Raw genomic sequence first — 27,194 nt, forward strand, 5'->3', positions numbered from 1 at the left:
TGTACTGCAGTGCGTGAAAATCACTGTGCTTTGAGGTGGACTCCACCAAATCTCACATCTCTGGAAACCAGACCAAATCCAGCTCTATGCTGATGGTTTCCTTTTGTTTTCGAATTTGGTGAGCTGCTGAAAGCCGAACGGTGTGCACTATCGATGCCATTTATTTGCATCATTACACACGTTATTTAAAGCAGGATCTCATTGTGAAATTCATGTCACACTAGAGGAGAAGGAGAATGTTTGTATTGAACTTACTGCATGTGTCTTACGGTTTGGCAGTGCCGTGCTCCTCGGATGCTGCTGGCAATTAAATCCATTGCCAAAATCTACCCTTGAATCCATTATGGAATTAATAACGTCGGTCTTGTTGAGAAATGTGTAGCTGAAGGATTTGATGCTCTAAAGCTATGACTTTCAAAGACTTGTATGCAAAGTGCATTGCTCTCCAGTCACCGTTTTAACAGGAGAGCTTCTTAGCATATTGGTTGCTGCAGGGAAGGCATTGGCAGTTTGTTTTACTGAAGTGATGAGCTTTTGTGTAAAGTTGAAACTGGTGAATCCACAGATATAGACATATTTCGTCCAAAAACTGATAAGACAGTCATTATTTATTGTCGTATTCGCTAATAGCTAATATTGATTGCCAATGCATACTGTAAAAATACTGTAGCCTGTATTTACAACATTTAGATGAATCCTAAAGAATGTTTTCTATGTAATACTTAAATGCTTAGTGTTGAAAACCGGTGTACCGGTTATATTGAAAAATCTGTGGTATAAAACCATCTTAAGAAAGTAATTTTAGGGTATCTATAGACCGTTGATCTTAATATTAATGTTAATTTGTATTGTTTTGTTGTATAATAATTGTATTAAATAAATAATTTGTTGAATTTTGTTTTATGTTCATTTTATTAAATAAACAATTTGTTGAATGGGTCCTGGTGTTTGGTTGCATTTAAACAAACCATATAGTACGTTGTGCTTGGTATCGCAGTCTAAATTCAAAATATTGGGGAGACAAGTTTAGCCAAGTAACGATTCGTCTCAGTTTCTTTAGCTTGTTATCAGAAAAAATCTAAAGGCACTCTATTGTTTGTAGATCTAAAACACTATCATTTCGTAATAATAGGTAGTTATTCGTACCTTACTTCTTAACTGACTCTCAAATGATTCGTTCTGCAAATCATCTGTCTTATCTCCTCCTTTCAGCTAGCCTAGTCTGATGTGATTGGTCTAGCGTAATGAGGCTCACGATATACAGTGTTTGGTGAAGAAGAGTGAAGTTTTAGTGGGCAGTTCTAGCAAAACGTAGGCGGGGACTATATGAAGTGACGTAAATCTGTGACATAAAGCCAATAACTTTATTCATTCACCTTCGCATTTAAAACTTGACAGACTGCTTACTTTCAAACACGGCAATATTACACACTGCATGAAATGTAATTTTCATGATCTCATGTTATGAACTCTTTAAGAAAAACGATCAAATAAAATGCCATCTATTAGCTAATACCGTTAGGGTTCTGTGATGTGTTTATATCTGTGTTTATTTTACAGAATATCTGCTTGGTCAGATCAATAATTGATGGTCGATGACAGTTTTATCTTTGATAAATCTTACATTCGTACCCTGTGCATAATGTTTTCCACATCAGTCACATCCACAGGAGTGTTTAAGACGCTGCATAATCTTGTTTTGTTACAATTTCACTTTCAAAAAACTTGTATTTTCCTCTTCTGCGCCATGTGTGTTGAGGGCTGATTGGTCTCCGTGTGGGAAGCCAGCTCATTTTTTTCTCTGCACACATGGTTGGGGATCTGCATATGAAAGAGACCTTCTGCTCATGCAGAGAGGCGCCCTGACTCTGCTATTGTCCCCTAGAACTCGGTAGGGCCCCTCGCTAACCTTTCAATGTTATGCAATCCCCCTTTTTAGCGGGATTGCGTGTGCATGCCTGCGCGCGAGACGCTGCTAAAATGGGGCCCTATTGAAATGGGAGGGTCCATTGAGGGCTGGGTTTGGAGAAAAGGGATGGGTTTACACTGTCAGACATATAAGGGAGATGTTTAAAAGAGACTATGCACTGCACACTGTGACCTACTTTGGCGATTGTTTACTAGCATGTCATTATCTAAGCAAAGCAGAGCGTGCATTTAGTAGCGACCCTTACTTTATTAAAATAATTTGTCATGGGCATAAAAACAGCAGTGTCCTTAACACATATAACATAGTCTTGTCCTTATGTTGACTTCTTCTGCCCACGTTGACTAGGTTCTTTCAAGTGCTGTTAGGTATTTTCTTGTCTCTTTCAAAAGTTGATAAAGCTATTTATTTAGCCATCCAGATGCACGATTATGTTGTTAGATTCATTTTCCTGCATTTTGCTTGTTTTTCATGACTAAACAGATCTGCAAACCATCTGTTTGGTCGTAATCAAACAGTTGCAAACCGCTGAACTGGATGACATCAACTAACATCCCATTTACCCTTTAACCACAAAATTTTGAATATTGAGACCTTTCTCCAGTATGGAAACAATCCATTTGAGTCTAAGGTTATCGTGCAATGTGGCTAACAGCAAAAATAGCAGCGTTTACAGGAAAGACATGCTATAAGGAAATCAGATACTCAACATGGGAGTGAAAGGCAACTGGAGCAAACAGTATATGTGCATCGCACACATGTGGTGATCATCTTTCCTTCCCCCAAAGCTGAAAGCAGTCCTTGTATTCTTGAGTGTACAGGCTATTGTGGCTTCCACGTCCCTGCTGTTCCTTCTGTGAGACCAAGGGTTCTCTTTACGCCACCCGGCTTTTAGCAAGTACACCAACGCGTGCAATCTGGCCTAGTTAAGAAATTGTTTTGCTGTCCCTCTGGGTGCTCACCAACTCCATTATTCTGTTGTCAGGCCTGCCTGATGGTAATTCATCGCTCATTGATATCATATTGCTTGCATTTGATACCAGTCTGCCCTAGCACTGGTAGACCAGTTTGAAAGTTAGTATATAGGGACATATAGGGATCTGAACACATGGTGCATTAGCACCCTCAAATGTTAACATCTCTGTTTTTCCACAATTTTATTGGCTGCACATTTTTCCACCAGAGTGTGGGGTGTTTGCAGTGGGCCGTCTAAAGGAAATTCCAAACCGAAGGGCTGAGAGAGAACGGAGCGTTGTGGGCTGCAGAAGCACTGCTGCGTAAGGCTTTCTGCATGGCTTTTGACAGCCAGCAGGGAAAAAATCCTTTTGGATTGAAGTACTGGTCAGCGAACGTGGGCTCATGTGAGCTGGAGCTCTGTTGGCCGTGGTTGCTGTGCGGTAGGGCTGCTGGATGGGATGGGACGGGCTTAATTGCGTAAATTGCATGCATATGCTTTGTTTTGAAGTCTGGAGGTGTTGAATGGCTTTGATGCACCCTGTGAAGGAGTCAAACAACAATCCCCTTCAACTCGGCCTGGCTCTCATTTTTACTGGCGTTGATGTACAAACACAGACATTTTCACAGACGTGTAGGGCGTCTCCACCACTGATGCGTATTGTTTGCACTGCATTTGCATTGTTTTGAAAATGGACATTTGTTGCCACAGTTAAAACACGTAACGTGTTGAATCATGTCAAGTTTCTGGTCATAGTTTGTTTTGTTGAGTTTAGCAGAGCTTGCTGTATTCAAGTCATTAAGCCGCTGGATCCCCAGACTGCTAATGTTTGTTCTTGGAGGAACCGATGTAATGGACGTGGCTTTAAAATGAACCCGTTGCATATTGATTTGAGTTGAGGCGGCGGACCCTCCCTTCCCCCAGAGGTCATCTCCTGGCCTTTTTCAAACACAAAACACCCGTCTTACCCATGAGCCCTCAGCCTAACGCTGCACAGCACAGCCAGCCTTAATACAAAGTGACCATTGTTGCAACATGATGCATGTTCATCCATCTGTTAAAAACCTGATAAAGCAAAAAAGCAGGCAGTCTTATCTGTTCATCTTCACTGTAAGTGATAGAGCCTCATTGGCTGTAAAAAGTATGCAAAATGTGGTCTGATTAGTCTTAATACAGTTTAAATAAAAAAGGGACAACACACTTGAATGTCCAATACTGAATGTTTATGTTTAGTTTTAAAATTATATTTAGACATAGCTTAACATGTGTTGGTCGTTGCAATAGTATATTGTGCAGCTCAAGCTTCTGTTAAGTCATTGTTGAATGTATGTTGGAGACCCGGTGCGCTTGCTTCAGGAAGTCACATACTTGGCCAATCAGATAAGAGCTTGCCAGATCAAGAGAGTTCTGTGTGCATCGGATGATCAGGGAACAGTTAGAAAGCGATCCGAGTCCGAGGCTATGAAGAGACCAAATCCTAGGTCCATGAGCAGTTGGTGGAACACATGAACTCTTTGAAGTATCAGTACTGGAGCTTCAGTGTTTTTGGGCCTCCAGATCTACAGCCAGGTATTCATTGATTAAACGTATTGGTGTTAGCAATGCAGCGTCCCTGTTACTGGAAGGCACCGGTCCAAACCGCTAATTGGTGCAGTTCTAGTTTGCCTAATGAGAATATTGATTATCATGATGAGAAGCTGGCCATCTGTTGACACAGTGTGCTGGAGATTCACACACTGCTTCTATCTCCGCAGCCTACCACTAGATTCAGCACTGCTGTCTGCATGTGTTATGAGTGCAATAGTGTACGTTTCTTTGTATTGTTGGCTTATATGCAACAGTTAGTATTTTAAACTGTAGTGTGCAACATTGCCATATGGCATTACTGTTGCCCATTTAAAGGAACAGTTTACCCAAATGAAAATTCTCAAATTTACATACCCTTGTGCTGTTACAGATATGTATATGTATATATATAGATTCACTAGTTTTGGACCTACAGATGGCACCTTTTTAAATCAAAGAAACGCAGTAGTGCTGCGTAATATCGAAGATGATGCAATATTTATTAACCATATATGTGACCCTGGACAACAAAACCAGTCTTATGGGTCAAATGTTTTAAATGGAGTTTTTACATAGCTTTCTATTGATGTATGAGTTATTAGAATAGGACAATATGTAGCTGAGATACAGCCATTTAAAACTCTGGAATCTGAGAGTGCAAACAAATCAAAATTTTGAGAAAATTGCCATTGAAGATGCTAATCAGGGCACTGTGGCATGCCATCCAATAAAAAAAAAATAGTTTTTACATATTAAAGGTAGGAAATTTACAAAATCTTTTCATGGAACATGATCTTTTCTTAATAGCCTAAAGATTTTTGCATTTGCATTATTACAATGTAGCTTGCAGCCCTAAAGAAAGTTAAATACATTTGGGAAAGCATAATGTTGAGTAAATATGAGGGCAATTTGAGTTTGAGTAATCTATTGCTATAACTTGTAACTGTCGATCATCTCTCATATGTGTATTATTTGGTATTCCTAGTGTTCAATAGCAGGGCTCCAGACTTAATGCAACTTAATGTAAACAATTAAATAAATACTTTGTGGGTTATTATTCATTCAGATTACAGTCTGTCCATTTATCACCAATCAATAACAAAGCGTCTCTGTAGGCTCTGCCTCTTTTTAAATAATCAGAACCAAATCTGCTGTTATCAAGTAACTTATTTGTCAGTATCAGTAATGGTTATTTTGGGGAAAAAAAATGAATAATTGCATTGCAGGGTGCTGGCTTGCGCTCTTAGAATTTCAAGTCAGGGGCTACAGTGCTCCTAGTAAAACAATTTAGTCTGGAGCCCCGAATATACATTTTAGTACTATATATATACATACTCTGATTGTATACAGTTACATTAGAGCCAATGTGACCATACTTTTCTAGGTATGCATTCAGAATACTTACATGCTGTGTATTGTATACATACTATATAATACAGAAATAGTGCTACTATGTTCTATGTATACGTTAGTATGTCATTTATAACATACCGTTTGAGTAGGTTTACTGGAATGTTTTCGAGCGTTATAGCATTTCCTTTCAAGGATTAACATCCTCACAGATGTTCTTTTGCACACTATCTCTGGTGACGTGAGCAACTAGCATGGGCACCGCCCTGCTATCTTTGAGCCCTCTTATTTCACTCCCCCTCCTGATAATTGATACTACTCCTCGGGTCAGTTTCCACTCCGTAGCCTGTTTGCCCACCAACACCCACCACGTGTGCAGTTGCAGTAATTCCTGCCATTCTGTGCCCCTCGCCAAAGAGGCTCCACCAGGAGTGCTTTGGAATAAAGGGTGGTGTTTGCTCAACCATTCTGTCTGCATGTGCATTTTTTCCACTCGGGGATCAGGTTACACACCCCCCGTGTTTACACCCGCGTCTCTGGCATCTACGCCAACTGCACTCTGTTACCCAGGGGCTAGGATCTCCGTCTGCCTCGTCTGGAGTCTGGGTCTGGGACCCACAGACACACTGTAGCCTAATTTTGACCTGAAATTGATTGGGACCGTTCAGGCATTAGAATGTGAATCTAAATAATGTTTTATTCGGTATGATTGTATAGTTGATGTATTATTATTATATTTTTGTATATTTGAGTTTGAGATGACTCTTATTTTGCTGATACCAATTTACCAAACTACTATTGGCCTATTACGATTGTAATCTCATGTTTTTCATCTTCAGAGTTCAAACACATTCATTGATGTATAATGGCTAGTTTACTGCTGCATTATCAAGGTATTTTTTATTATTTTGAGTAGGGCTGCACTATTAACTGCAATTCCCATTCAAATCGTTATTAAATCGATGTAGCTTTCGCGATTGTGAAAACGCAAAGGCTGCAAGTATGTTCTATGCGCAGCTTGTTCATGAAGCATGGCTTTGTGATCCTCAGTGGGAAGTGCTGCTCCATCTGAAAGCACTGCGCGTTTGAGTCGCTTAAAAAAGTGCATTTAAAAAAGTAACACCGTTCAAATATCATTATGAATATACATTATTAGACAGCAGTTCCTGGTTACACTTGTGGTACTTCTTCTTTGGAGCATTGGAGTTTATGCGCGAGTGCACCCTCCGTCTTTCAGATGCAGCTTCATTTAACACTACTTCACTGACAAGCTGCGCATAAAACATTGCAGCCAACCGCCACGATTAATTGTGCAGCCCTAATTTTGAGTTTTGATTGCTTGCCGAGTTTCTCCTAGATGGTTTTTGCAGTTCCCCACAGTAGCCATGTTTCTTTTCACAGGCAGTGCTGTGTTAAATAAAATGATATGAGTGTATGTTTTTTGGTCTGCACTGTTGGAGTGGTTGGTTGTTTAGGAGTCTTTGTGATAGTCTGACCGTGGTGCCTGCGGCCCAGCCTCAGGGCACACATGACAGGAGGTCTCCACACCTGTGGGCACTGTGCTGCCACTCTCGTGTACCCAATGCTTTCACCTCTAACATGTCTTCAACTTACCTTGTTCCCATCAAGGCATGCAGCGAGGTTTATACGTTTGCATTGAACCTTTAGGACTAGGGCTAACAATGTGAAATATTATTTGATTTAATTTCCCATTTTCTTCACAGTTATACATATTCCGTGGTTAATTTAAAGACGGATATTTGGAATTTGGGCTGCCTAATGATAAGTCGCGATAAAATATTTTGTTTACATAATAAATGTGGGTGCATTGTGTATTTATGAATACACATGGATGCATAATTGTTAGAAAAATGTCTATGTATGTATTGAATATTTATATGTAATATAAATTATATATAAATATAAAATTGTATATACACATGCTAATATTTCTTAAATATATACATGAATGTGTGTGTGTATTTATATATACATAATTAGTATACACAGTACACCCACAAATATGATGTAAACAAAAACTTTTACTCTGCAAACGATTATACATGGCTAATCGTGAGGCAGCCCTATTTGTAATTATTTGCTTTACTCGACTCGATGCTCTTTTGGTAATAGTGACTGAATGAGTAGGTGAGAGAACATGCTACTTCCACTCGCCCACCCTCTCGTTCTCTTAAGAGCAAGTGACATGATTTGGCTTGGCAGGAGCTGCGGCGTTGCACGGCTGCTCTGGCAGGGCACGCAGTTGTTCTCGCTGCTGTAGTACCGTGCTCTCGGGCTCAGAAAGTGCTTTTCTAGAGCAGCCTGCAGTGGATGGTGTTGAACATGTTGTGCGTGGCTACCACACGTGATTCCATGACTGCCAGCAGCCGTGTTTAAATCCATAGCATGTTCTTATGTTCTGAAAAAAACACACGGCTTAGATTTTGTTACAGTTTGACAGTGCGTATTATGTTTGATCTATTGCAGAAAATTATGCGGTATTTAAAGTAGGTTCACTTATTCTCGGCCGGTTTCAGTCAAACTCCATTTCACAGTCGTAAATCAGTTCATATTAAGGCTGGATTTTTTTTACGTTTACGGTGTATATAGGGTCATTAATTAACTTTAATGTCAAATTTGTTTTCGGCGGATAAATATAAATTTTAAAACTAGGGCTGCAGCTATCGATTATGTAATTGAGTATTCTGCAGTTTTTTTCCATCGATTAATCAAGTATTCACATTATAAGTTATTTTTCTTTATTTAAGAGCAATACTAAATACTAGTGAAAATAAGACGGGTCTCGTTTACCTTTTAGAAGAAATCTAATTTGTATTGCTGAAATTGCATGCATTAATATCTGTGATGTTAACCCGTTTAATACATTACATTGCCATATTACATTCAAAATGCAGTATAAATAAAAAACATTAATAAAAATAGAAAGAATAATTTCAAAGGTAAATGACTAACTTCAGTTTATGCATGATGCTCTTAATCTATAATCTATAGTTACATGGACTTTTATTTTGGCAGGTTGTCGGAAGACATTTTTTTTTTTGTAAGTCTGTTTCTTCACTCAAACAATAAAATGTTCGTGAAATAAACTCTCAGAGGAACTCAGGAGATGAAGTTCGTGTCCTCATAAATCGCAGACAGATTCATGAGCATCAGGCGTGTAGCACGTTAAACTTTGCAGTTCATTCATACAGACACGCAGAACGGACAGATAACAGGATTCGGCGAATTTATTTATTCGAATTACTCGATTGACTCAAGGAATCGTTTCAGCCCTAGTAAAAACAAATGTTTGCCCGCTTAACTGCAATATTTTTAGGAGTTGTAGTAAACTGTGCTTAACATCATAATATAACATCATTAGTTTGTTCCTCACTTACGTAAGCAACACCTTAAAGATTAAAGACAATTTATTTAACAAATGCTAAGTGACCCATAAGTGTTTTTATTTTGTCATAGCTCTAGACCTCTGTGTGGTGAGAGATTCTTGGCATTTAGTCAACCAATTAATCAAAACTAATGAAAATGATTTTGTGTTTTCATGCCCTATTGACAGACCCATTTTTTGTCAAATATTTGTACGTCATAAGGCCAAAATAATTTTTTGTTAATCTCTACCATTAATATATCAAAACATTATCTTTGTGAGTGGATGCAGCAAAATCGCGAACAAAAATGGCTGAATAACACACAAACATTGCTTGCTGCTGCCCGCTCTTTGGAAATTAACCACTCAGATTTGGGATCTATGTAAAGCTTAGAATTTTCTCTTACAAGTTCATTTAGACTTCACAACATCATTACAGTGGGGAGCCAATAGAGAGCGTTCAATTAAACCTGTTTCTTCTTAGTAACGGCCTGCTACGGCGGCTCTGATGGATAATTTAAGATTTGTGTTTCACCCACAGATTTCAGATTTTCAAGTAGTTTCAGCTCGGCCAAATATTGTCCTCTCCTAACAGTCCATACATCAATGTCCATACAAATCTTTTTTTGTATAAATTGAAGATTGACCCTCATGGCTGGTATTGTGGTCCAGATGCTGTACATTAAAAATATATAAAAATATATATAATTTGTCCTTAAAAGGTGAAAATGGATCAGTTTGTTTTTGTGGTCTGGCTTGCTGGTTGGGATATGAGGTGTAGTTTGATCCTGTTCTCAGGAATCTTGAAGTCGTCTTCAGAATCTAGATTATGTGACATCTCTTATCCGTCCAGGTGCTCCATCAATGTTGGATAGGAAGGGAATTTACTGTTTGTACATCGCAGATTACAGCTTTTGGGCTAAATGTTACTGCGGCAAGATTCATGTTCCCTCTTTGATGAGCAGATTTGATCAACACAGTCTCAGTTTAGCATCAGGGCTGAATTATCACTGGCATTTCCCTCCATACAACAATTATCCTTCAATTACATACTTTTCTGACTGAATAAGAGCTCTTAAACATGCTACCCTCTTTTAGCTTTTGTCATTTAGGACCATAACAGTTTATAATGACGAGAAAGACATGTTCACTCTTGTCCTTTGATTTTACATCCAGGCTTAAGTGATGAGAAAGATACATGTTTTGCTACATCCCACAATAGAACAGTGGTTTGGATCACCTTAACTGTGGCTTGTTTGTGTTAGTAGATTATTTATGTCTGAGCAATGGCACCAGTTGATCTGTCTTTACAACACTGTGTCTGTAATCACGTGTGAATCGTAGATGAACCTGTATCCTGCGTACATAAGCCGTCACAGGCATTTGACTTGTAAATCAATTGGGAGAAATGTTATTTATCTAATAGTCCTTGTTTTACAAACATGTTACTACAGTGTCCCAAACCTGGTTGTCATGATGCATAAATCGCACCTTACAAACCTCTGTAATATCACAATCGAAATGTCTAATTTATTCATTAACCAATGCCAGTTTCAATCATTCAGACAGTTTGACGCATTTAAGATGTTATGTTGTCTGCAGGTAAAAACCCAATAGTCTCGGCGGACTTTTGTGAGATGGATGTTAATACCTGGTGTAAGAAAAGCTTAAGATGGCCGATTCAGTGGGAAATTCTTGTTATCCTGGCGGAAGGTGAAAGGGCACGAATGGTTTTCCACACTCGCATGCATTTCAAAACCTTCATTAAGATTCGCCTCCACCTCCTCTCTGCACCTTCCCGTTTCTCTCACTCTGCTCAAAAACACGTGCCCCGTCCATGCGTTGCTAGGCAACAGGCCTTGTGTGCATATCATGTGTGTATGCGTGTCAGCTGGCGCGCTGTGATCTTCCCCATTCCTCTGAGATAATTCTGCTTGTGAAAAGGAGGAGGAGTGAAAGCGACAGATGAAGAAATGTCTGTATGGTTAGAAAAGAATATCCAGAAAGTGAAGTGTGAATTATGTCAGCACTGTTTTCAAGAACAGATTACACTTCGCTGTCAGAGATGAGCGAGTAGAAAAGCGCAGAAAACCTTGCTTAGTCGGTCAGTCGGTGTATTAGTTCACCCGTGTTGACTTTTAAAAGCTGATGGGGAAAAATCTGCATTGTTTTGTGATTTCAAATATGGTCGGATGTGTTTAACGGAGCTGAGAATGCTACAGTCATATTAGCAATTAAAAGATTGATCAAATTAGCCCTAACTTTCCAACTTGTGCTTTTTTGTGATTATGGTGAAAAGAAGTCGATATGACGATTTATCGCAACATTTCAGCCCGTGAGACGTTATCGATACTCTGGCACAAAGTTTTTTTTTTTTTCAAATTTCAAAGATGTAAATTCATACCTACACTGTGCTTACCAGAACAGCAGTACCAACATATTTCATGTGGTGAAGCTCCCAGATTACGGATGGTCAGATTAACGGAAATTTTAATTCACAGCGGAGAAGAAATACGGGCATAATGGCGGACCAACAACAAATGAAAGATGCAATAGCGTCTTTTAAATCAAAGGTCTGTAGTTTCGTGATTCGCTCCAGTCCCGCGCTTTCTCTCCCACCCTTAGTGCGCATGCAGGGGTGCAGGTATCTGCGCTTGCATATTAAAAAAGATCATTCTCACGTATTTCAGAAGTCAAATTGTTTTGTAAAGCTTTTATAGTTTTTATAAAGTTCAACTTTAGGCGAGCAGAGGCGAAACTTGCGTTGAAATGTGCAATGCTTATAGCGTTATAGAACTGCCAAGCGATATATCGATTATCGTAGAATCGGCGCATTATGATATTAAAGGTATCGGGAGGTACCCTGCGATTCCCACCCCTAATGGTCATGGCTAGGGATGCACCAAAATTTCAGCTGCCAAAAATGTTCTGCCGAAAATTGCATTATCGGATTTGGGTGAAAAAAATGGTCAAAATGAAAGCTGAAATATGTTTAAAATAGTTCTCCTTAATTTTTGTGGTTCTAGTGTGTCTTATTAACAGAATTCAATATAAACTATTTCAAAGTTTTCAAAACTAATTTTCGGTATCGGTTTTCAGCCTAATGCATCCTGAATTTTTGGTATCCATGTCAGCCCAGAATTTTCTTTTCGGTGCATCCCTAGTCACAGTATGTCAGTATCCACCAATGAAATGTCCTGTTGCTTTTACAAAATATTCATTACAGTCTTTTACAAATGATACGTTTTTTTTTTTTAATTAAAACAATAAAATGAATCCTTTCTCTAGAATATATAGTTGGATTCGATGCATTATCATTTTGCTAAATAAAGCGTTCTGTAGATGTCGATACGGCTTTCCGCACAATTCTGTGGGAATAGCTTCCATTTGATTGTACTCATTAACAGCTACGCACTTTCCCAGAATATCACCACTGTGTTTCAGCACCACCTTCTCATTCACGGAGAAACAGCAGGACACACACAAACATACTGTATATGCAGCGTCCCTGCGTCACCGTGGAACAAAAATAAGGGGTGAATGCAGGGAAAAGACTGTGGCCTGCCGCCTCGCTCCTCCTCATGTTTGTCTTCTTTCCTCTCGGCACAAAAGCCTCTAATCAAATGAATTGGTGTGGGTCAGGGGCTGCTCAGCCAACCTCATCCCTCCGTTGCCTGGAAACGGCAGCGGGGCCCGGCTGGCCTCTGCAGCGTTCTATTTGCACACCAAACAGGGCTCGCTGCCGCGTTCCTCCTTATATGAAATGTAAATAGGCTGTTACAGTACCGCAGCGGAAAACGAGCGCACCACACCTCAGAGCTCTGTTCGTTAAGCCTCTCTCGGCAGCACCTGGGAACCATCATGGCCCTCGTTATGGCCCACACATCTCCCTGTTCCCGATGTAGCAAGATTACAGCTCAGACATGATCTGTGGAAGGTCTGTGATGATATGTACAGCGTTTAAACGTGTGTTAATCTCTTACATTTACAGCATTGCTGTAACGAAGCTTTCATTTTGCACGTTTATTTTGTAATCCAATTTGCCGATTGTGAAATAACACGCAGAATGTGTATTTTATAGAATCAAACTCTCAGCTATTTGTGGTTTTAATGAACTTAAGTACTGATTTCCGCAAAGCTGATGTTGTGCGGTAGCAACGCTGCTACTGCAACCGTGAGAGACATCTGCACTAAATGTCACGGGATGTGATGACAGCACCATGCGTTACCTTGGTGCCGGCTGGGGGTTGTGGGCCCTTTTATCTCGGCAGGGGGCACTGTTACCAAAGCACCCCATAATAGTCATACTGTGCGGGGTAGCAGCGATTGTATCCTGTAGCACACTATAGCAGTGGCCCCTGTTTGACCGCAGAGAGAGAGAGAGAGAGAGAGAGAGAGAGAGAGAGAGAGAGAGAGGAGTGTAAAGAAGGGGCGAGTTACAATCGATCGAGAAAAGTGTGTGCGAGCTGAGAGTTCAGGTACAGTCCCTCTCACACTGATGTTTTGTACGTTTTACCATTGTGTTCGACTTTATATGCAGTAGTGTTGTCACAATACTAAACTTCAATACCAGTACTAAATGTGACGATAGTTGAATTTCCCGCTATCATTTTGAGCGCTGTTTTGATCCATTGTATTTCCAAGCTCATCTGTCTTTTATAATCTGTTCCACACTCTCAAAATGATAGCAGGAAACGCAAGTATTGTCACATTTAGCACCGTTTGGTATCGTGACAACAATAATGTGCAGATGAACAGCAACCATTGATGGAAAGGCAAACTCTAGGCCGCTTCCTGGTACTACTGTTATGTAGAAATGCCTTCCAACAGCTCTGATACCTGCTGAAATGTAATCTGCGTCGACGTGAACGCCCATGAATTTAAATCTGCCACATGTGTACCTGCTTCAAATACCCTGCAGGCCTGGACATGATACAGCCGAACTCACACAACCGTCTCAAACATGTGAGGAACACTGACTTGTTGGAACATACAACAAGCCTGCTTTTCATTTATTTTAGGATGACCGCTACCTGGCGATACTGCCTTGGCGTGAACGGTTGTCATGCCAGGCCTCAGTCGACAATTGTCATGCCAAGCCTCTGTTGATGGCGTGACCGACCCCAGGGATATTTCACAAGCGATTGTTTGTGGCGCTTTCCTTTTTTAAGCAGCCTTTGTATTGTGTCATGTTTAGCTTTTTCTTTCCCTTGGAGAATAGCCACGATGTATATCCCGATCCGCATAGTATGCACATGTGCGTGTGACCGGGGCTGGTGGAAGCAGGAGATTAGAGAGAGCTTTGCGTCCCCGGCTGAGCATAGGCAGGGCCGCACCGTCAGCAGGCGGGAGGAAGCTGTCTATGCACTGGCCGGGGTCAGCCTCAGCAAACCAAGAGGCCTACATTCCTACCCGCATTAATCCCATGGCTCTGAGCCAGCCGTCCACTAACAAGGCCAGGCTTTCTGCCCATCAACTAGCTTAAAAATGAAGCCTGTTGAACCTCCATGTACATCACGTGATGACTGGACTATGGGTCTTTTTTTGCATTTGGAACGTGACCGTTTAAGCTCCATATCAAAGGCCAATGTATGATATTTCTTCTTGAGAGTACACAATATTAAATCAATAAATATGCAAGGAGAAGGAAGGTATGCATGTATAGAAGGCCTATTATTGATTTGCAAAGATTTAAATGGACTATATAGATTAATATATTTATATTATAAGACGACATATAAAGAAACAAAACGTGAACACTATTAAAGTGTTAAATACTAGCATCAAATATAGACCACTTACGTAAACAATGCTGGTCCAGTTTCATTTTTTAAACGGAATACAACCAAAAATACATTTCAAATCAAATTGAAACGTTAAATTAATATCTTTAAAGGTGTGATGAACTGGCATTGTTTATTGTTTAATATTGTTGTCTACATTTGCATGGTTTTTACATTCAAAACCATCAAAATCAATAAGTAATAGACTATTTTCTACCCAGGTTTTGAGGCCAGCTCTGCAAACACTCAGTTTTTATGGAAACTTGGAACTAAACGCCTACCGCTTTGATTGAATAGCAGTATGCGTAGTTGGAGCCTTCGGTGAATTTGGTTAGAGACTTAACGTTAGGTTACACATTAGCTCCATTCACAGTTTTCGCACGGTATTAGTATTATCTGGAGACCTCCTGTGCTTTATAAATGACCTCCCCACATCAGCATTTCATGTGACGCATTTGTACGGGATGATTTTACTCAAATTCACTGACTTATTTCCCAGATGTGATAGCTAGGCTTTGCGGATAGTTTGTATAGCCTATACTTGTATTGTGTTTTAATGATATATGAACGTACCTGTCAGCATTTGAGAACCCTGATAACCGGTCAAAAGATCACCGCGATCGAGGTTCTCAAATGTTACGAGAGTTTCCATGATAAATAAACAAACGGGAGACACCCGGTAACTTATGGATATCACGAAGCACCCGAAATAATAACAAAACATTTCAAAACAGCCTCCATTATTCCCAAACGGTGGATAAAACCTCGTAAATTAAATATGAGCCCACTAGATCACAGAGATGGCAATTTGCACATGCTTAAGATCACTGACTACCTCTGCAATTAATACAAATTACTAGAGGTCCCCAGGTAATACTAATCTCGTGCGAATAATGCTCCGGGGACATCAAGCGATTTCTTACAAAATAATACTGATGCATAGTACAACATTTTTCTACTCACATAAGACTGCTGCACCATCCCTTTTGCTGCACGGATCCAATATTGACGGCACAGCACTGCTTTTTTATTTTAGTCTCTTGTCGACCTGTGCCTTGTTCATGAAGGAGAATCCTGGGAGAAATGAAACAAACAAACGCTTCGTGTTTTTCCCACATGAGCAGGAACGTCTTTAAAAATAAACTTTAACCACGAATCCGAAGGTTAGCGACTGTGTTCTTCCACAACCAGGGATGGCACAATATTTAGCTATCTTTAACTGTTTGAACTGTTTATCGGCTATATATTGGTCATCGGCTTGAAATGTTAAATAATTATCAGTTATCGTTATCGGCCGACAATGTACTGCACTCCTAATGGTGGTCTATACATAAAGATAAACACATAATATTTGCATTACATTTTTCAAATATAAACATCATTGGATTTGCTTCTGGAAGTCCAACTTTGCGATTGTCTTAACTTTTTACATGTTTAAGTTGGAGTTGTGTAGAATGCAACACTTATGTTTGTTATAATGATATTCCATTGTATTTGGATTTTTTTTGCTTGTTTATTTATCACATTGTGCCTGTATAGGGAATGACATCTTGCGCGTTCCATCAGTGTGTAAGACCCCTGCAGTGAATGTGTACAAACTCTTCACGTGTTGTGTGGTTGTGTCTGATGCATGGAGATGTCAGTATGAAGCCTGGGCCATCCACCGTCTGGTGCAGCTACAGTAGAGTACAGTGCTAAAAGTAGATCTCATATGTGATGAATTACAGCTGGCTGCAGGCAAAAAGCGCTTTGTCTGACATAAGCACCCACACTGATGGCAGATGTACTGCAGCTTTTGATTTTGGCAGAGGAAATGATGCATGTTTTTGGAATGAATCTTGTTGTGTTTCCTATCTAGGTGCGTTTCTTTTCTAGCGTGGGGGACGTGGATAATTCCCACAATGTTTCCATTACATAGCATACAGATACGTATAAATTAAAAATATGATTTAACTTTGAATAATTCTAAGTACGAATCTAAACCAGTAAAGGTGCGTTGACGCCAAGAACGAGAAGTGTAATGAAAACTATTAGCGTCCACACCAACTGATGATTACGTTACATTTATTCTAAACGTGAACACTACAGTTTCACATTTTAAATAGGGATGCACTATAAATTAACGGCCATATCAGTATCTGACGTAAATGGTAATTTTTAATGTAAAAAAAATGTAGGTCAATAATATATTATAGCCGATAATTTACGAATCATTTCCCCTGGTTAAACCACTTTAGCTGCATGCTGCTCACATTTAAAATACACTGTCGTTCTGTTCATGATCATTCACTTACTCCTATTAGCAAAACATTGTTGATGTAGTATGTAGATGTGTGTAAATGTGTAAATGATGGGAACAAAAGCATATTGTTTGAAGCCGACTTCTGTCTGAATGCTTTCTGTCTTGAGACTTGTGGCTATTGAGAACACCTTTCTAGGTTCCTCTGGGAGAACGTCTATAATGTGTTTATTAAATAAACATTATACCAGCAAAGTTAAAGAATCTTGAATTAGTGTAAAGTAGGCTCGGGACATGATTTTCAGTCTCAGAAAATGTTATATTATTATATAATGTTATATTAAACCAATAAATCGGTTATCGACTTCCAATGTTCAAGAATTATCTATCGGTTGTCGTTATCGAAAAAAAATACATATTGGTAAATCCCTCATTTTAAATGTGTGACTATATATTATTTAAATTGACTGTCTCTCTGAAAGTGATCCCAACGATTCTGTTCTTTTGTAGCGTTATTTTTATATGCTCATCTTTGAGCTCCTGTTGCTTTCAACCGCGCAAATGCGCCTCTGTGGACAAAGCCCTTTAGAGATTTTAACGGAAGTCTGTGTTTATGCAGTAGGTGGTGCTGTTGCCCACCTTTTTAACAGTACAGCAAATACGGATCCAAAAGCAGTAAATGCTCTGTTTATGTTATGTATCATTAAAAATAAAAAATGCTGGATGGTTGCTTACGGATGCCTTGTTTTGAAAATTGCGAAATTGTTCCTTGTGCCTAATGTAAAAACAGCATCTCCGAGTGTATGTATAGATGTATAATGTCCTGTGGTTGTTTTGATCTCAAAATAGGGCTGGTTTGGTCGTGTATTGTTCTGGAACATGCTTTGACCTAATTTACAGTGCAGGCAATTTAGATTTTTGTGTATCCCCATCAACCTGACCTTTCAGCCACTTTAAAGTGTGGAGTTAGAATGTGGGGTGTGAATTGGCCACGTGTAAGGGACATTTTATTTCACACGCCTGCATATCAGAAGAGCAATATTACACACTGCCTGTTAGCTGGGGTTATAAATAACAGTCTTTGAATCAGAGGGCGGTATAGAGAAGACTGACGCTGTGGCAAGCGAGAGCACTAGCTATACTGGGGCGATACAGAACGAAGGCAAAGGAGCAGGGAACGAGCGAGCCAGCTCTGCTTACTAAACCAAAACGTATGAATTATGGAGAGGGATTACAGTGAAACTGCCCTCATGTGAAGCATTGTTGTTCTACATATGTAAATATTTGATCATGGGCGGAGCAGAGATGATCTTCACAGTATTACCTGTACAGATCGTGGGTAAACTCTAGATATCGTGGGAGGGAATCATTGCCATGCGATACGTTTGCACAATATTTGTTTATGATGCAATGCGTGTCATTGCCCATAAGTCTTGCAGTATGTTGCGAAAGAAACGTTTATATGGCACCGGCGGCAAATTGCGTGTCGTATAAAGCTTGTGCTTCTCCCAACTGAACCCACGTGCTCAATTTAAATTGCAACAGGGTGACTTGAAACTGCAGGCGTGCTGTGGGAACGTTCAGCATACCAATTGCTCCAAAGTCAGAAGAAAAAGATGATTGTTGTGTCTTGGAGACATGCAACCACTCATTTTTGCTCTGAAAACTTTACATTTTAAAGCTTTAAATTAGAATGACCAACACATTAATATTGACTTTCTGTACATTGATTCAGTAAGTTGATGTAGTATTGCAATATTACAGTATTGATTTTTCTAATCTCTGACAGCAGTCATCTCCTCCCTGCAGTGCTAATGAATTGCAGTATGGTTGCGAGTTCTGCACAATTTGTTTGTGTATGTTCATCTTTTTGTTCATCCTGTAGCTCTGATATGTTTAAATGACTTTGTCCAGGCTAATGTAGATTTCACAGGCCACTGAACTGTGCTTGGTGTTGGGTCATGTGTTTTAAAATAAATAAATATTTTTTTGTTATTTTGTGGGGTTTATGTTGTGTTTCCGAAATGCATTCATATTGGCTTTAGCTTGTACTTAGTTACAGATTTTAACAAACCTGTTCAACTTTGGTTTGTAATTTGTCTTGCGCCGCTTCCTCTACAGAAATAAATGATCCTTTATATTTTGTGCTGTTACTTCTCAAAGTGATCTTTTGACCTGAAAATAATAAATCCCCCTGGTATGCAATCATGCAAGGCTTCGTGTAATTTTATAAGTAGGGGATTTTTGTACATGGTTGTGTTTTAGCAGAAAGGTTGGAGTTAGTTGACTATTCTTAGAGTTTTTTCCAAGTACTTTGGTTTCTTGGGAATCCTTGAAACTGGCCGATACGAAACCAAAAATAGATATTGGCTGGTGTTTTTGACTTCTTGCTTGAATGCACCAAATGCATTCTGGGATTGATCCAAATACTAAAAACGTGTATTGCTGCATTGATAGCAAGCCTGTGATTTCAATGGCATTGGACCTGGCTGTGTGTAAACATAGATTGCGTAACAATGAATTGCAGATCAACATTTTCAGATTGAGTTTATCTTTTTACAATGAAATGTGTGAAGTATTTTCCTTTTCCTTGATAATGTAGTTGTTTAAAAAAAGATATCGCATATGATGTTAGGTTCAGGAACTAGTAATAGGTCTTCTATTGCAACTCCCAACTCATGACCTTTTGTAAATATTTATTCTAGGGCTGGGCAGAAAAATTGTTTAATCGCTTTTTAAATGCAGTCGATTCAATTACGATTCTCAAAAGCTGTGAATCAATTTTTTTGTGGCATTTCAATATTTTTAATTCCCTATTGTAATGTGTCATCCATCATTTTATTTTATTGAATCTACAATCATTGACTCGAATCGAGAGCTTGTGAATCGGAATCGAATGAAATCGGAACATCAAATTCGATACCCAGCCCCAAATTTATTCTGCTTTTCTGTTTATTGTGGTCTCTTGGGTTTAAGCAGAGTGGAGGTAGATGGATGAATGGGAGCTTTTGTGCATAGTAAAATGTCTTTTGAGCACAGTGAGGTGCTAATGTCTCTCTCTCTTTGGATTACAGACGGTCGATGACGATGCGATGGAAGCGTGAATGAGGTTTGGCGTGGCAGTAGCTGAACGATGCCCAAGGGTGGGGGTTCTAAAACCCCCCAGCTGGAGGACTTCCCACTCAACACCGACATGGTGGAGAAACAGGGTGGGAAGAAGGTGAGAAAACGACTCCTGTATCTAAACACACACACACAAACATGCAGAGATCATACAGATCAGTTAAGAGTAAATTCACCCAAACCATAACATTGTTGTTTACTCGCATTCATATTTCTCCAAACTCGTATGACATTCTGTTGAACGGGAAAAAGAGAAGATCATTTTTTTACAATATTTAATATACAGTATAAACATAAACTATAAACTATACGTCTAGCTCCAGTTGTATCCCTTCATCCCAAAGTGGAGATTTGTTTTGAAGATTTGGCCTGTGTATTGGGTAAATGCAGACAACATCAAATTCCTAAAAGTAAATGAAGCTGTACTTTAGGTTAAATAAAGCTGTAGTGGTAACGTAAAGCGCATTGCTTTACAAAACAGACGTTATGGGACAGCATAATAACATGCATGTGCATTCAAGGCTTATTTTCTGCTCATCATAATAACTGTTTTTGGGTCTGGTGGTCAGTGTTTTGATGTAAGAGCAGATAGACTTTATAGGCCAGATGGTGTGTGTGTATGTACATCATTCTGTGTTGGATTGCATCAGACTTTTCAAAGGGGAGGGAGAGAGAGAACGAGAGAGAGAGAGAGAGAGAGAGAGCGAGAGAGAGAGAGAGAGAGAGCGAGAGAGAGAGAGAGAGAGAGAGAGAGAGAGAGAGAGAGAGAGAGAGAGAGGGGAAGAGCGAAAGCATTGCTAGGAGACCAGTCAGTAAACAGAGCGCTCACACAGATGGTTTTGAAGAAAAGCAGCGAAACACTTTTTACTTGATTTCGCTTGTTTTCTCTACGTGCCGCATGAAGTCCTGCTCTACCATCACTCTCTCTCTCTCTCTCGAGCTGTGTGTGCGTGTTTGCACGTGGATGACATCATAGTCTCATGACTGGGATGTGGGCAGGACAGAAAGGCTCTCACAGTGGAAACATCTATACACTGCATTTAGCCTCAGCTTTATCTCTGCACTAAGAGCTCTTTAATTCAGTTTCATTAGCACTGCCTGCAGCCAGACACAGATGATCCGGTATCACTTCCTCCATCAATGATCAGCACGTTACTTACTTTTGTTTGTTTAGTTCATTTTTTTGGATGACCTTGTTTGTTTGTATTGAAAATAAGAGACTCTAAATTATTCGGGTTCATGATTTAATAATGACAATAAAATATTTTTTTGCAAATAAGCGTAACTGTGAAACACAAAATGGTTCTTTGCTCATTTAACCTACAACGATTTAACAAAGTTCAAAGACAGGATGACATGCATGAACATTTTTGTACAAATTTTTATTTTAATTGTTTTACTAATAATGGGTAAAAATGAAAAATAAAGAGTGGTTTTAGATCGTTTTACTGATGAAATCTTGCTAAATTCTCTGCTCAAGAGTAAATTTGATCATTTTTTTTTATTCTACACATTTAACTGTGTTAGTAAAGGTATGTAAGTACCGTATTTATATCCATTGCTAATAAAATCTTAAACAAATCTGAAAATGGGTGAAAATTAGAAAGCAAGGACGTGAGCAAATCTGTGTTTCTTTGTCCTCATTTAGACAAAATGGTTGTAGTCATTTGTAGTTTTTGATTTGTTCGTAACGGGTTGTGTTTGAGAATTGATCTTTTATTGGTTTTAAACAAAGATATATTCACATGTATAGTTTCTGGGGTCTTGGCATTGTTACAGACCCCTCTCCTTACTTTCTTTAAAGTATCTTTTGTTCACTGAAGTACCAATCCCCAAAAAACTGTATCTGGTTTCAGGACAATTTTTTAAAAGATTTGATATATACATACATGTTAATATCTCCATTTGTATAAGAGTTTATTAGACCTTCATCACATCTGCTATGGGCTGAATTTTTGATGGCGTTTCCTGCTTAACTTACACTTCCCATGTTCCTCCAGGATAAAGACAAAGGCTCGTCAAACAAGACTCCTAAATTGGACCGCAGCGATGGTGTCAAAGAGATGAAAGAGAAGGCTCCTAAGAGGAAGCTTCCCTTCACCGTCGGAGCCAATGGAGATCAGAAAGATTCTGACTCGGGTAAGGGGGCGGGGTCAGCTCTCAGGAGAGCACTCTGGGTAGCAGGAAGTAGAATGAGTTGTTGTGTGTTTGTAGCAGCAATGCTGTTTTCCTTCAGTGCTGTGTGTTGGAATAACAGAGCGTCTTGCTGGAGAAACCATAACTTTGTTTATTGGATATTTTGTTGGAAATGAAATGCACAGAAAGGTGAGCTTTGCTTTATCTATTCAATCAGACAAGTACTTATCCTGAGCTCCATTTCTGAGAACTGTACACTAAGTTTCTCTCTCTAGCCCAGATTGACAGGATTTTTGCATTTAATAGACTTAAAGGTCTAAACATTGTGTGTTTTCCTTTTGCATGTTCAGTTACTCTTAAGTTAATGTGCCTGGTTCCTCTAAACTCTGGTTGTGTATCAGGTGGAAACACATGCAGTTTGTTGTCTTTTCAGCTTTAGACAGACAGCAGTATTTTCAGCATGGGCTGTTATTTTTAGGGCTGTAATTTCTGCATGTTTTGCAGCCGAAGCACAGCCACTCTGTAATCTTTTAGCAAGCCGTTGGCAGAACACCCCCCTTGAGACGTGGCTGTAAGGTGTGAAATCTTGCCCGTTTTCCTTCTCACGAGACAAAGCCTGAAGGGCTCATTGTGATGCTAATAGGGGGTGTGGTCACAGCCATTCTTTGACCGGCCTGTTTCAGTGTATTTGTGTTTTTTCCTCGGTCAGATTTCAACTCTCCTTTTTTAAGGCTCTGAAGTGAAAACAATACTCCCCCAGTTTAGTTTTTGGTTATATTCTAAGGCATGCTGTTGCAGTCTCCGTTGCTTCACATTTTCTGCTGTATCATTGTGTCCTCGTCTCTCCAGCATTTGGCTCTGCGCCTCCTTACAGGGACTTTTTGATGTTGTTGGACTTCTCTCCCTAAAATGTCCAATATAGGACTAGTTAAATCCTTATTACTGCATTCAGCTTGTACAAAATACCCTTATACGTTTAATGTTTTAATGCTGTGTGGGTTTTAAATTATGACACGTTAGCAGATGCTAAGAAAACCATTATCGACTTAGTTCTGATGCGATGGAAATGGAAAAAGCCATTGCAGGTGGAGAACAGAGGTTGTTTTGGGGTTTTAAAGAGCTGAAGATGAATAAAGAAGGGAGGATGAGGAACGACTGGAGAACCCATCACAGAAAGTTTGGAAGAGGGAATTTTGCCTGGTCGTTGATAATTGCTTTATTGTATGGCCTATAGTGGATTTGATGGATAATATAGCCTAAATGTATCTTCCAGGGGCTGTTTGTCAACAGAAATAACGTTCTCAAGGAAATTGCATGAATTAAACCATCTTGATGAACAGTTGATGAATGGAAATCTGACCTGCAAAGAAATGGTTATTGTTTAAATTGGAACAAGCTATATCTGGATATTATCCGCCACCAACGGCAGGCATAAATCAGTAAAAAGACTGACACAGAATCCGCGCAGATCATCAGATTTCTACAGAATGGTTAAGAATTGTAATTTAGAGTTCAGCGTATCGGTTTACTTTATTTAATTTAATTCTGCTGCCAGTAAGAGGATAGTGCTCTTTGCTCATTTCATGAATTCAAACAATCCTTTATCCTGGTTTCCCCCAATAACCCATGCAGTAAGTGCATAAACAGTCAGCAGATTTCACACGGGCCTGCGATAATTAAAAGAAATGCTGCCGTTTAAGCCGCAGAGACATACTTCATATCTGTGTACAAGCACAGTTATAAAACGGAGCCAGCCTCAGTGTTTTCTCTCCGCTGATTTCTGGAAGATTCTATTTGAAACGCATCATTTATGTAGTATATATTTTTGCAGCATCTCTCTCGTGGGGCATTGTGCAGTCTGGGAGCCAGGGCGATCATCTGTACCACTTCGCTGTAGCTCAGGAGCAGCCCACAAGGCCCAGGAGCACTCAGGATATTTCCTTACTGTCTTCCCGCCTCCATCTTCTCTGCGTTTGCTCATTACCTCTGCTGCGCTTTCTCCGGCCACAGACATCTTTGCTGCATTATGTATTAGAGAGACAACTTGGCATGGAAATCGAATGCAGTGCCATTGCTCTGAAGAAGCACAGGGTTTGCTAGTGCCGATGCATTTCGCTTGCAAATAGCAATGCATTTCAAGAGGATTTTAATGCCGTTGAATAGATCGGAGGAGTTTATTTGTGGTTTGCGATGTGTGATTTGAGATCTTTGGTCGTTTGGGAGTCAGCATACATGGGAACGAGCGGCAAAAGGGTGGAGACAGAGTTGGTTGGCTGATAAGAGACGCCAATATTTGCTGCTCGGCTACTGCCCACGCCTTGCTAATGCTGGCAGGCATGAGCGCTGGTGTGCTCGGTCTCCGGCTAACGTATGTACATAATTGCATTTATGAGCCGTCCGCTCGCTTTAGGCGGAGAGAGAAGATTGTGTGTCAGATCGGACCGGCAATGTTTTTTTGGCCTTGGTGCGGTCTTCTGCATTGGAGCGTTGCTGGTATTCCTGCAGGGAGGAATGTTTTTGTAGTATTTCATTTTCCCTCATGCAGCGATCATATGAATTATTCATTATTGTGATTTTTACTGTATGTATCAGATCTGGTGGTGCCTGAATTGCACTGGGCGTCTGTTTTGGACAGACCCGTCTGTTTTATTACTGTGTGCAGCTGGCCCTGCATGCTGAAGAGGTGAAGCCTGGTCTGCTTTTACCCAACATCTCTTGTTTGCTCTGATTAAAGAGCTTGTTTCATTGATGTATACAATCGCTTCAAGAAAGACCTCACAAGTGCTCCGTTGATGACTCTCCTGTCATCATGGCTGACGAAATACCCTTTTTCCCCATTTTTTTTGTAACGTCCTCCCCCATAATGTCCTTTCGATTGCTATGCACAAAGCATTGACACAACTTCCTGTGGGCACTTCCTGTCTCTTCTGCCTTCATTTCCTGTTTTTTCTGGGCAGCTTGCAGAGATTTTCTACGTGGTAGTTTTGCAGTTCCAGTGATTCTGTAACTATAAAAAGGATGAAGCTTTCGACCTATTCGTTTTTTGTGCTTAAGAAAGTATCATACTCATCCATTAACCATTTCACTCGGCTTTAATTCTATGGTTCCTACACCCTCGGCCCCTGACCTAGATTCCCTTCAGCCCTCTGTCTCAAAGGACACAGAGAGAGGCTCTCTCAGAAAACATACCAAGAAACTCTACAGTACTACCACTGCACCGGGCTAGTTTAAGTCAGTCGAACGCTAGTATGACCGATCAACCTGCTAAACAAAAACTTGTTGCCTTTTTTCAGTTTTGCCCTCTTAGATGATCAAAAATATTTCGCACCTAACACTCCTCCAGCTCTTTTGGTTTGAGTTGTAATAGGACTGAAATGACTACAAATGACTACGACATGAAAAACTAGTTTGGCCACCTCCATCACACAAAGTGGAAAAATGTTGTTTTGATGGTAAAAGCAGTTTCCTTGTTATAGCAATTGAATCCCAAACATGTGTCCAGTGCTGTTGGTGTACCTGCCTCTTATCTAAAGTCGGTTTGTTAAATGCGTGTTGTTATGTTACAATATAGAAGATGCTTGTAATATTCACTGGTGAAAGTGGTGAAACTTGTCTTTTAATGTCATGTTTATATTGAGAAGCAAACGTTTTGTTTTTTAGATGCCCTGATCTTAAATCAATCAAATGGTGAGTTTCCATGGGTAGTCAAAGGTATTATCAAGTTACATAAACACGTGAAGGCCGTGTTGAAGGTTGCGTAGGTCGCAGGGTTTATTTAGAAGTTTGGGGCCACAGATTTTGCAAGGGACTGTTCATGACATGTCTCGTGTGCATCAATGACTCATGTTTTGGACTACATTCTAGCAAGTTAAAGTACAAAAAATACCTAAAGTTTGATCCTGTAATAACCGTGCCAGTGTTGTTACTTAAGTTAGTTCTATTTTAGGTTAAGGCTAAAAGAGCAAGCGCTGCATTTTTCTGTTCCTCTCATCCACCCATTGAAAACATGTTTAGACTGCTTCTGCTGTTCATGCGCTTCGAGATTTGAAATGGAGGAATGTGACTAAATGGCAAATGCGTGTGTGTTGGAGAGGTTAGGGTACATACGTACTAAGTGTTTACAGGTGTTGGGCACAACCATGAAGAGTGAAGACTACTGTCTGGCTTTCTCGGTTTAATTGATGCTTTTGGAATTTAGCAAACCGCTACTTTGGGAATAACAAGCACGTTTATATGTATATAGATCGAGAGCAGATCCAGCCTGACCTCGCAGGAATTCATAACTATTTTACGAGGGGATGAATTCGTACGATGTGATTCAAACAGAAACACACGATTGTTAAGAGGAAAAAGGTCCACCACCTAACAAAACTTCACTCATTCGTACATCAATGTATGAATGAAATCAAATGACTTAGCCACCGTGTTAAAAAATAAGTATAAATACAAATATTTACCTCGTAAAACAGCAACTCACCCCCGTGAGATTGTGTTGGCAGATCTCTTGATGAAAGGGTCAATGTGCATCTTAATCGGTTTTATTGGTGTGTGTGTGACATTTGTGCATGTTTGCACTGTTTGAAGCGTGGGGTTCGTACAGCGGGGAGTCGTCTTCGTGTTTGCCGGAGTCGATAGCGTGAGCGAGACGGGTGCAATGAACTGGACGGCTGCATTGTGAAGCCGATATGTTGACACTGACATACTGAGAATAATTGATGGGCGTTTCTGTG

General features: G+C 39.8%; 1 protein-coding gene across 1 annotated transcript in view; it reads left to right on the plus strand.

The window, feature by feature from the left end:
- ankrd11 (ankyrin repeat domain 11) overlaps positions 1 to 27,194 on the plus strand; it is a 95,525-nt gene that overhangs the window by 56,708 nt on the left and 11,623 nt on the right. The window contains exons 3-4 of the mRNA XM_056752901.1: positions 20,280 to 20,425; positions 22,329 to 22,467. Coding sequence (XP_056608879.1) covers positions 20,339 to 20,425; positions 22,329 to 22,467 — 226 coding nt within the window. The 5' untranslated portion in view covers positions 20,280 to 20,338. The remainder of the gene's footprint in view (positions 1 to 20,279; positions 20,426 to 22,328; positions 22,468 to 27,194) is intronic.

This window comes from Triplophysa dalaica, chromosome 1 (genome assembly GCF_015846415.1).
Source record: "Triplophysa dalaica isolate WHDGS20190420 chromosome 1, ASM1584641v1, whole genome shotgun sequence".
Taxonomy (NCBI): domain Eukaryota; kingdom Metazoa; phylum Chordata; class Actinopteri; order Cypriniformes; family Nemacheilidae; genus Triplophysa; species Triplophysa dalaica.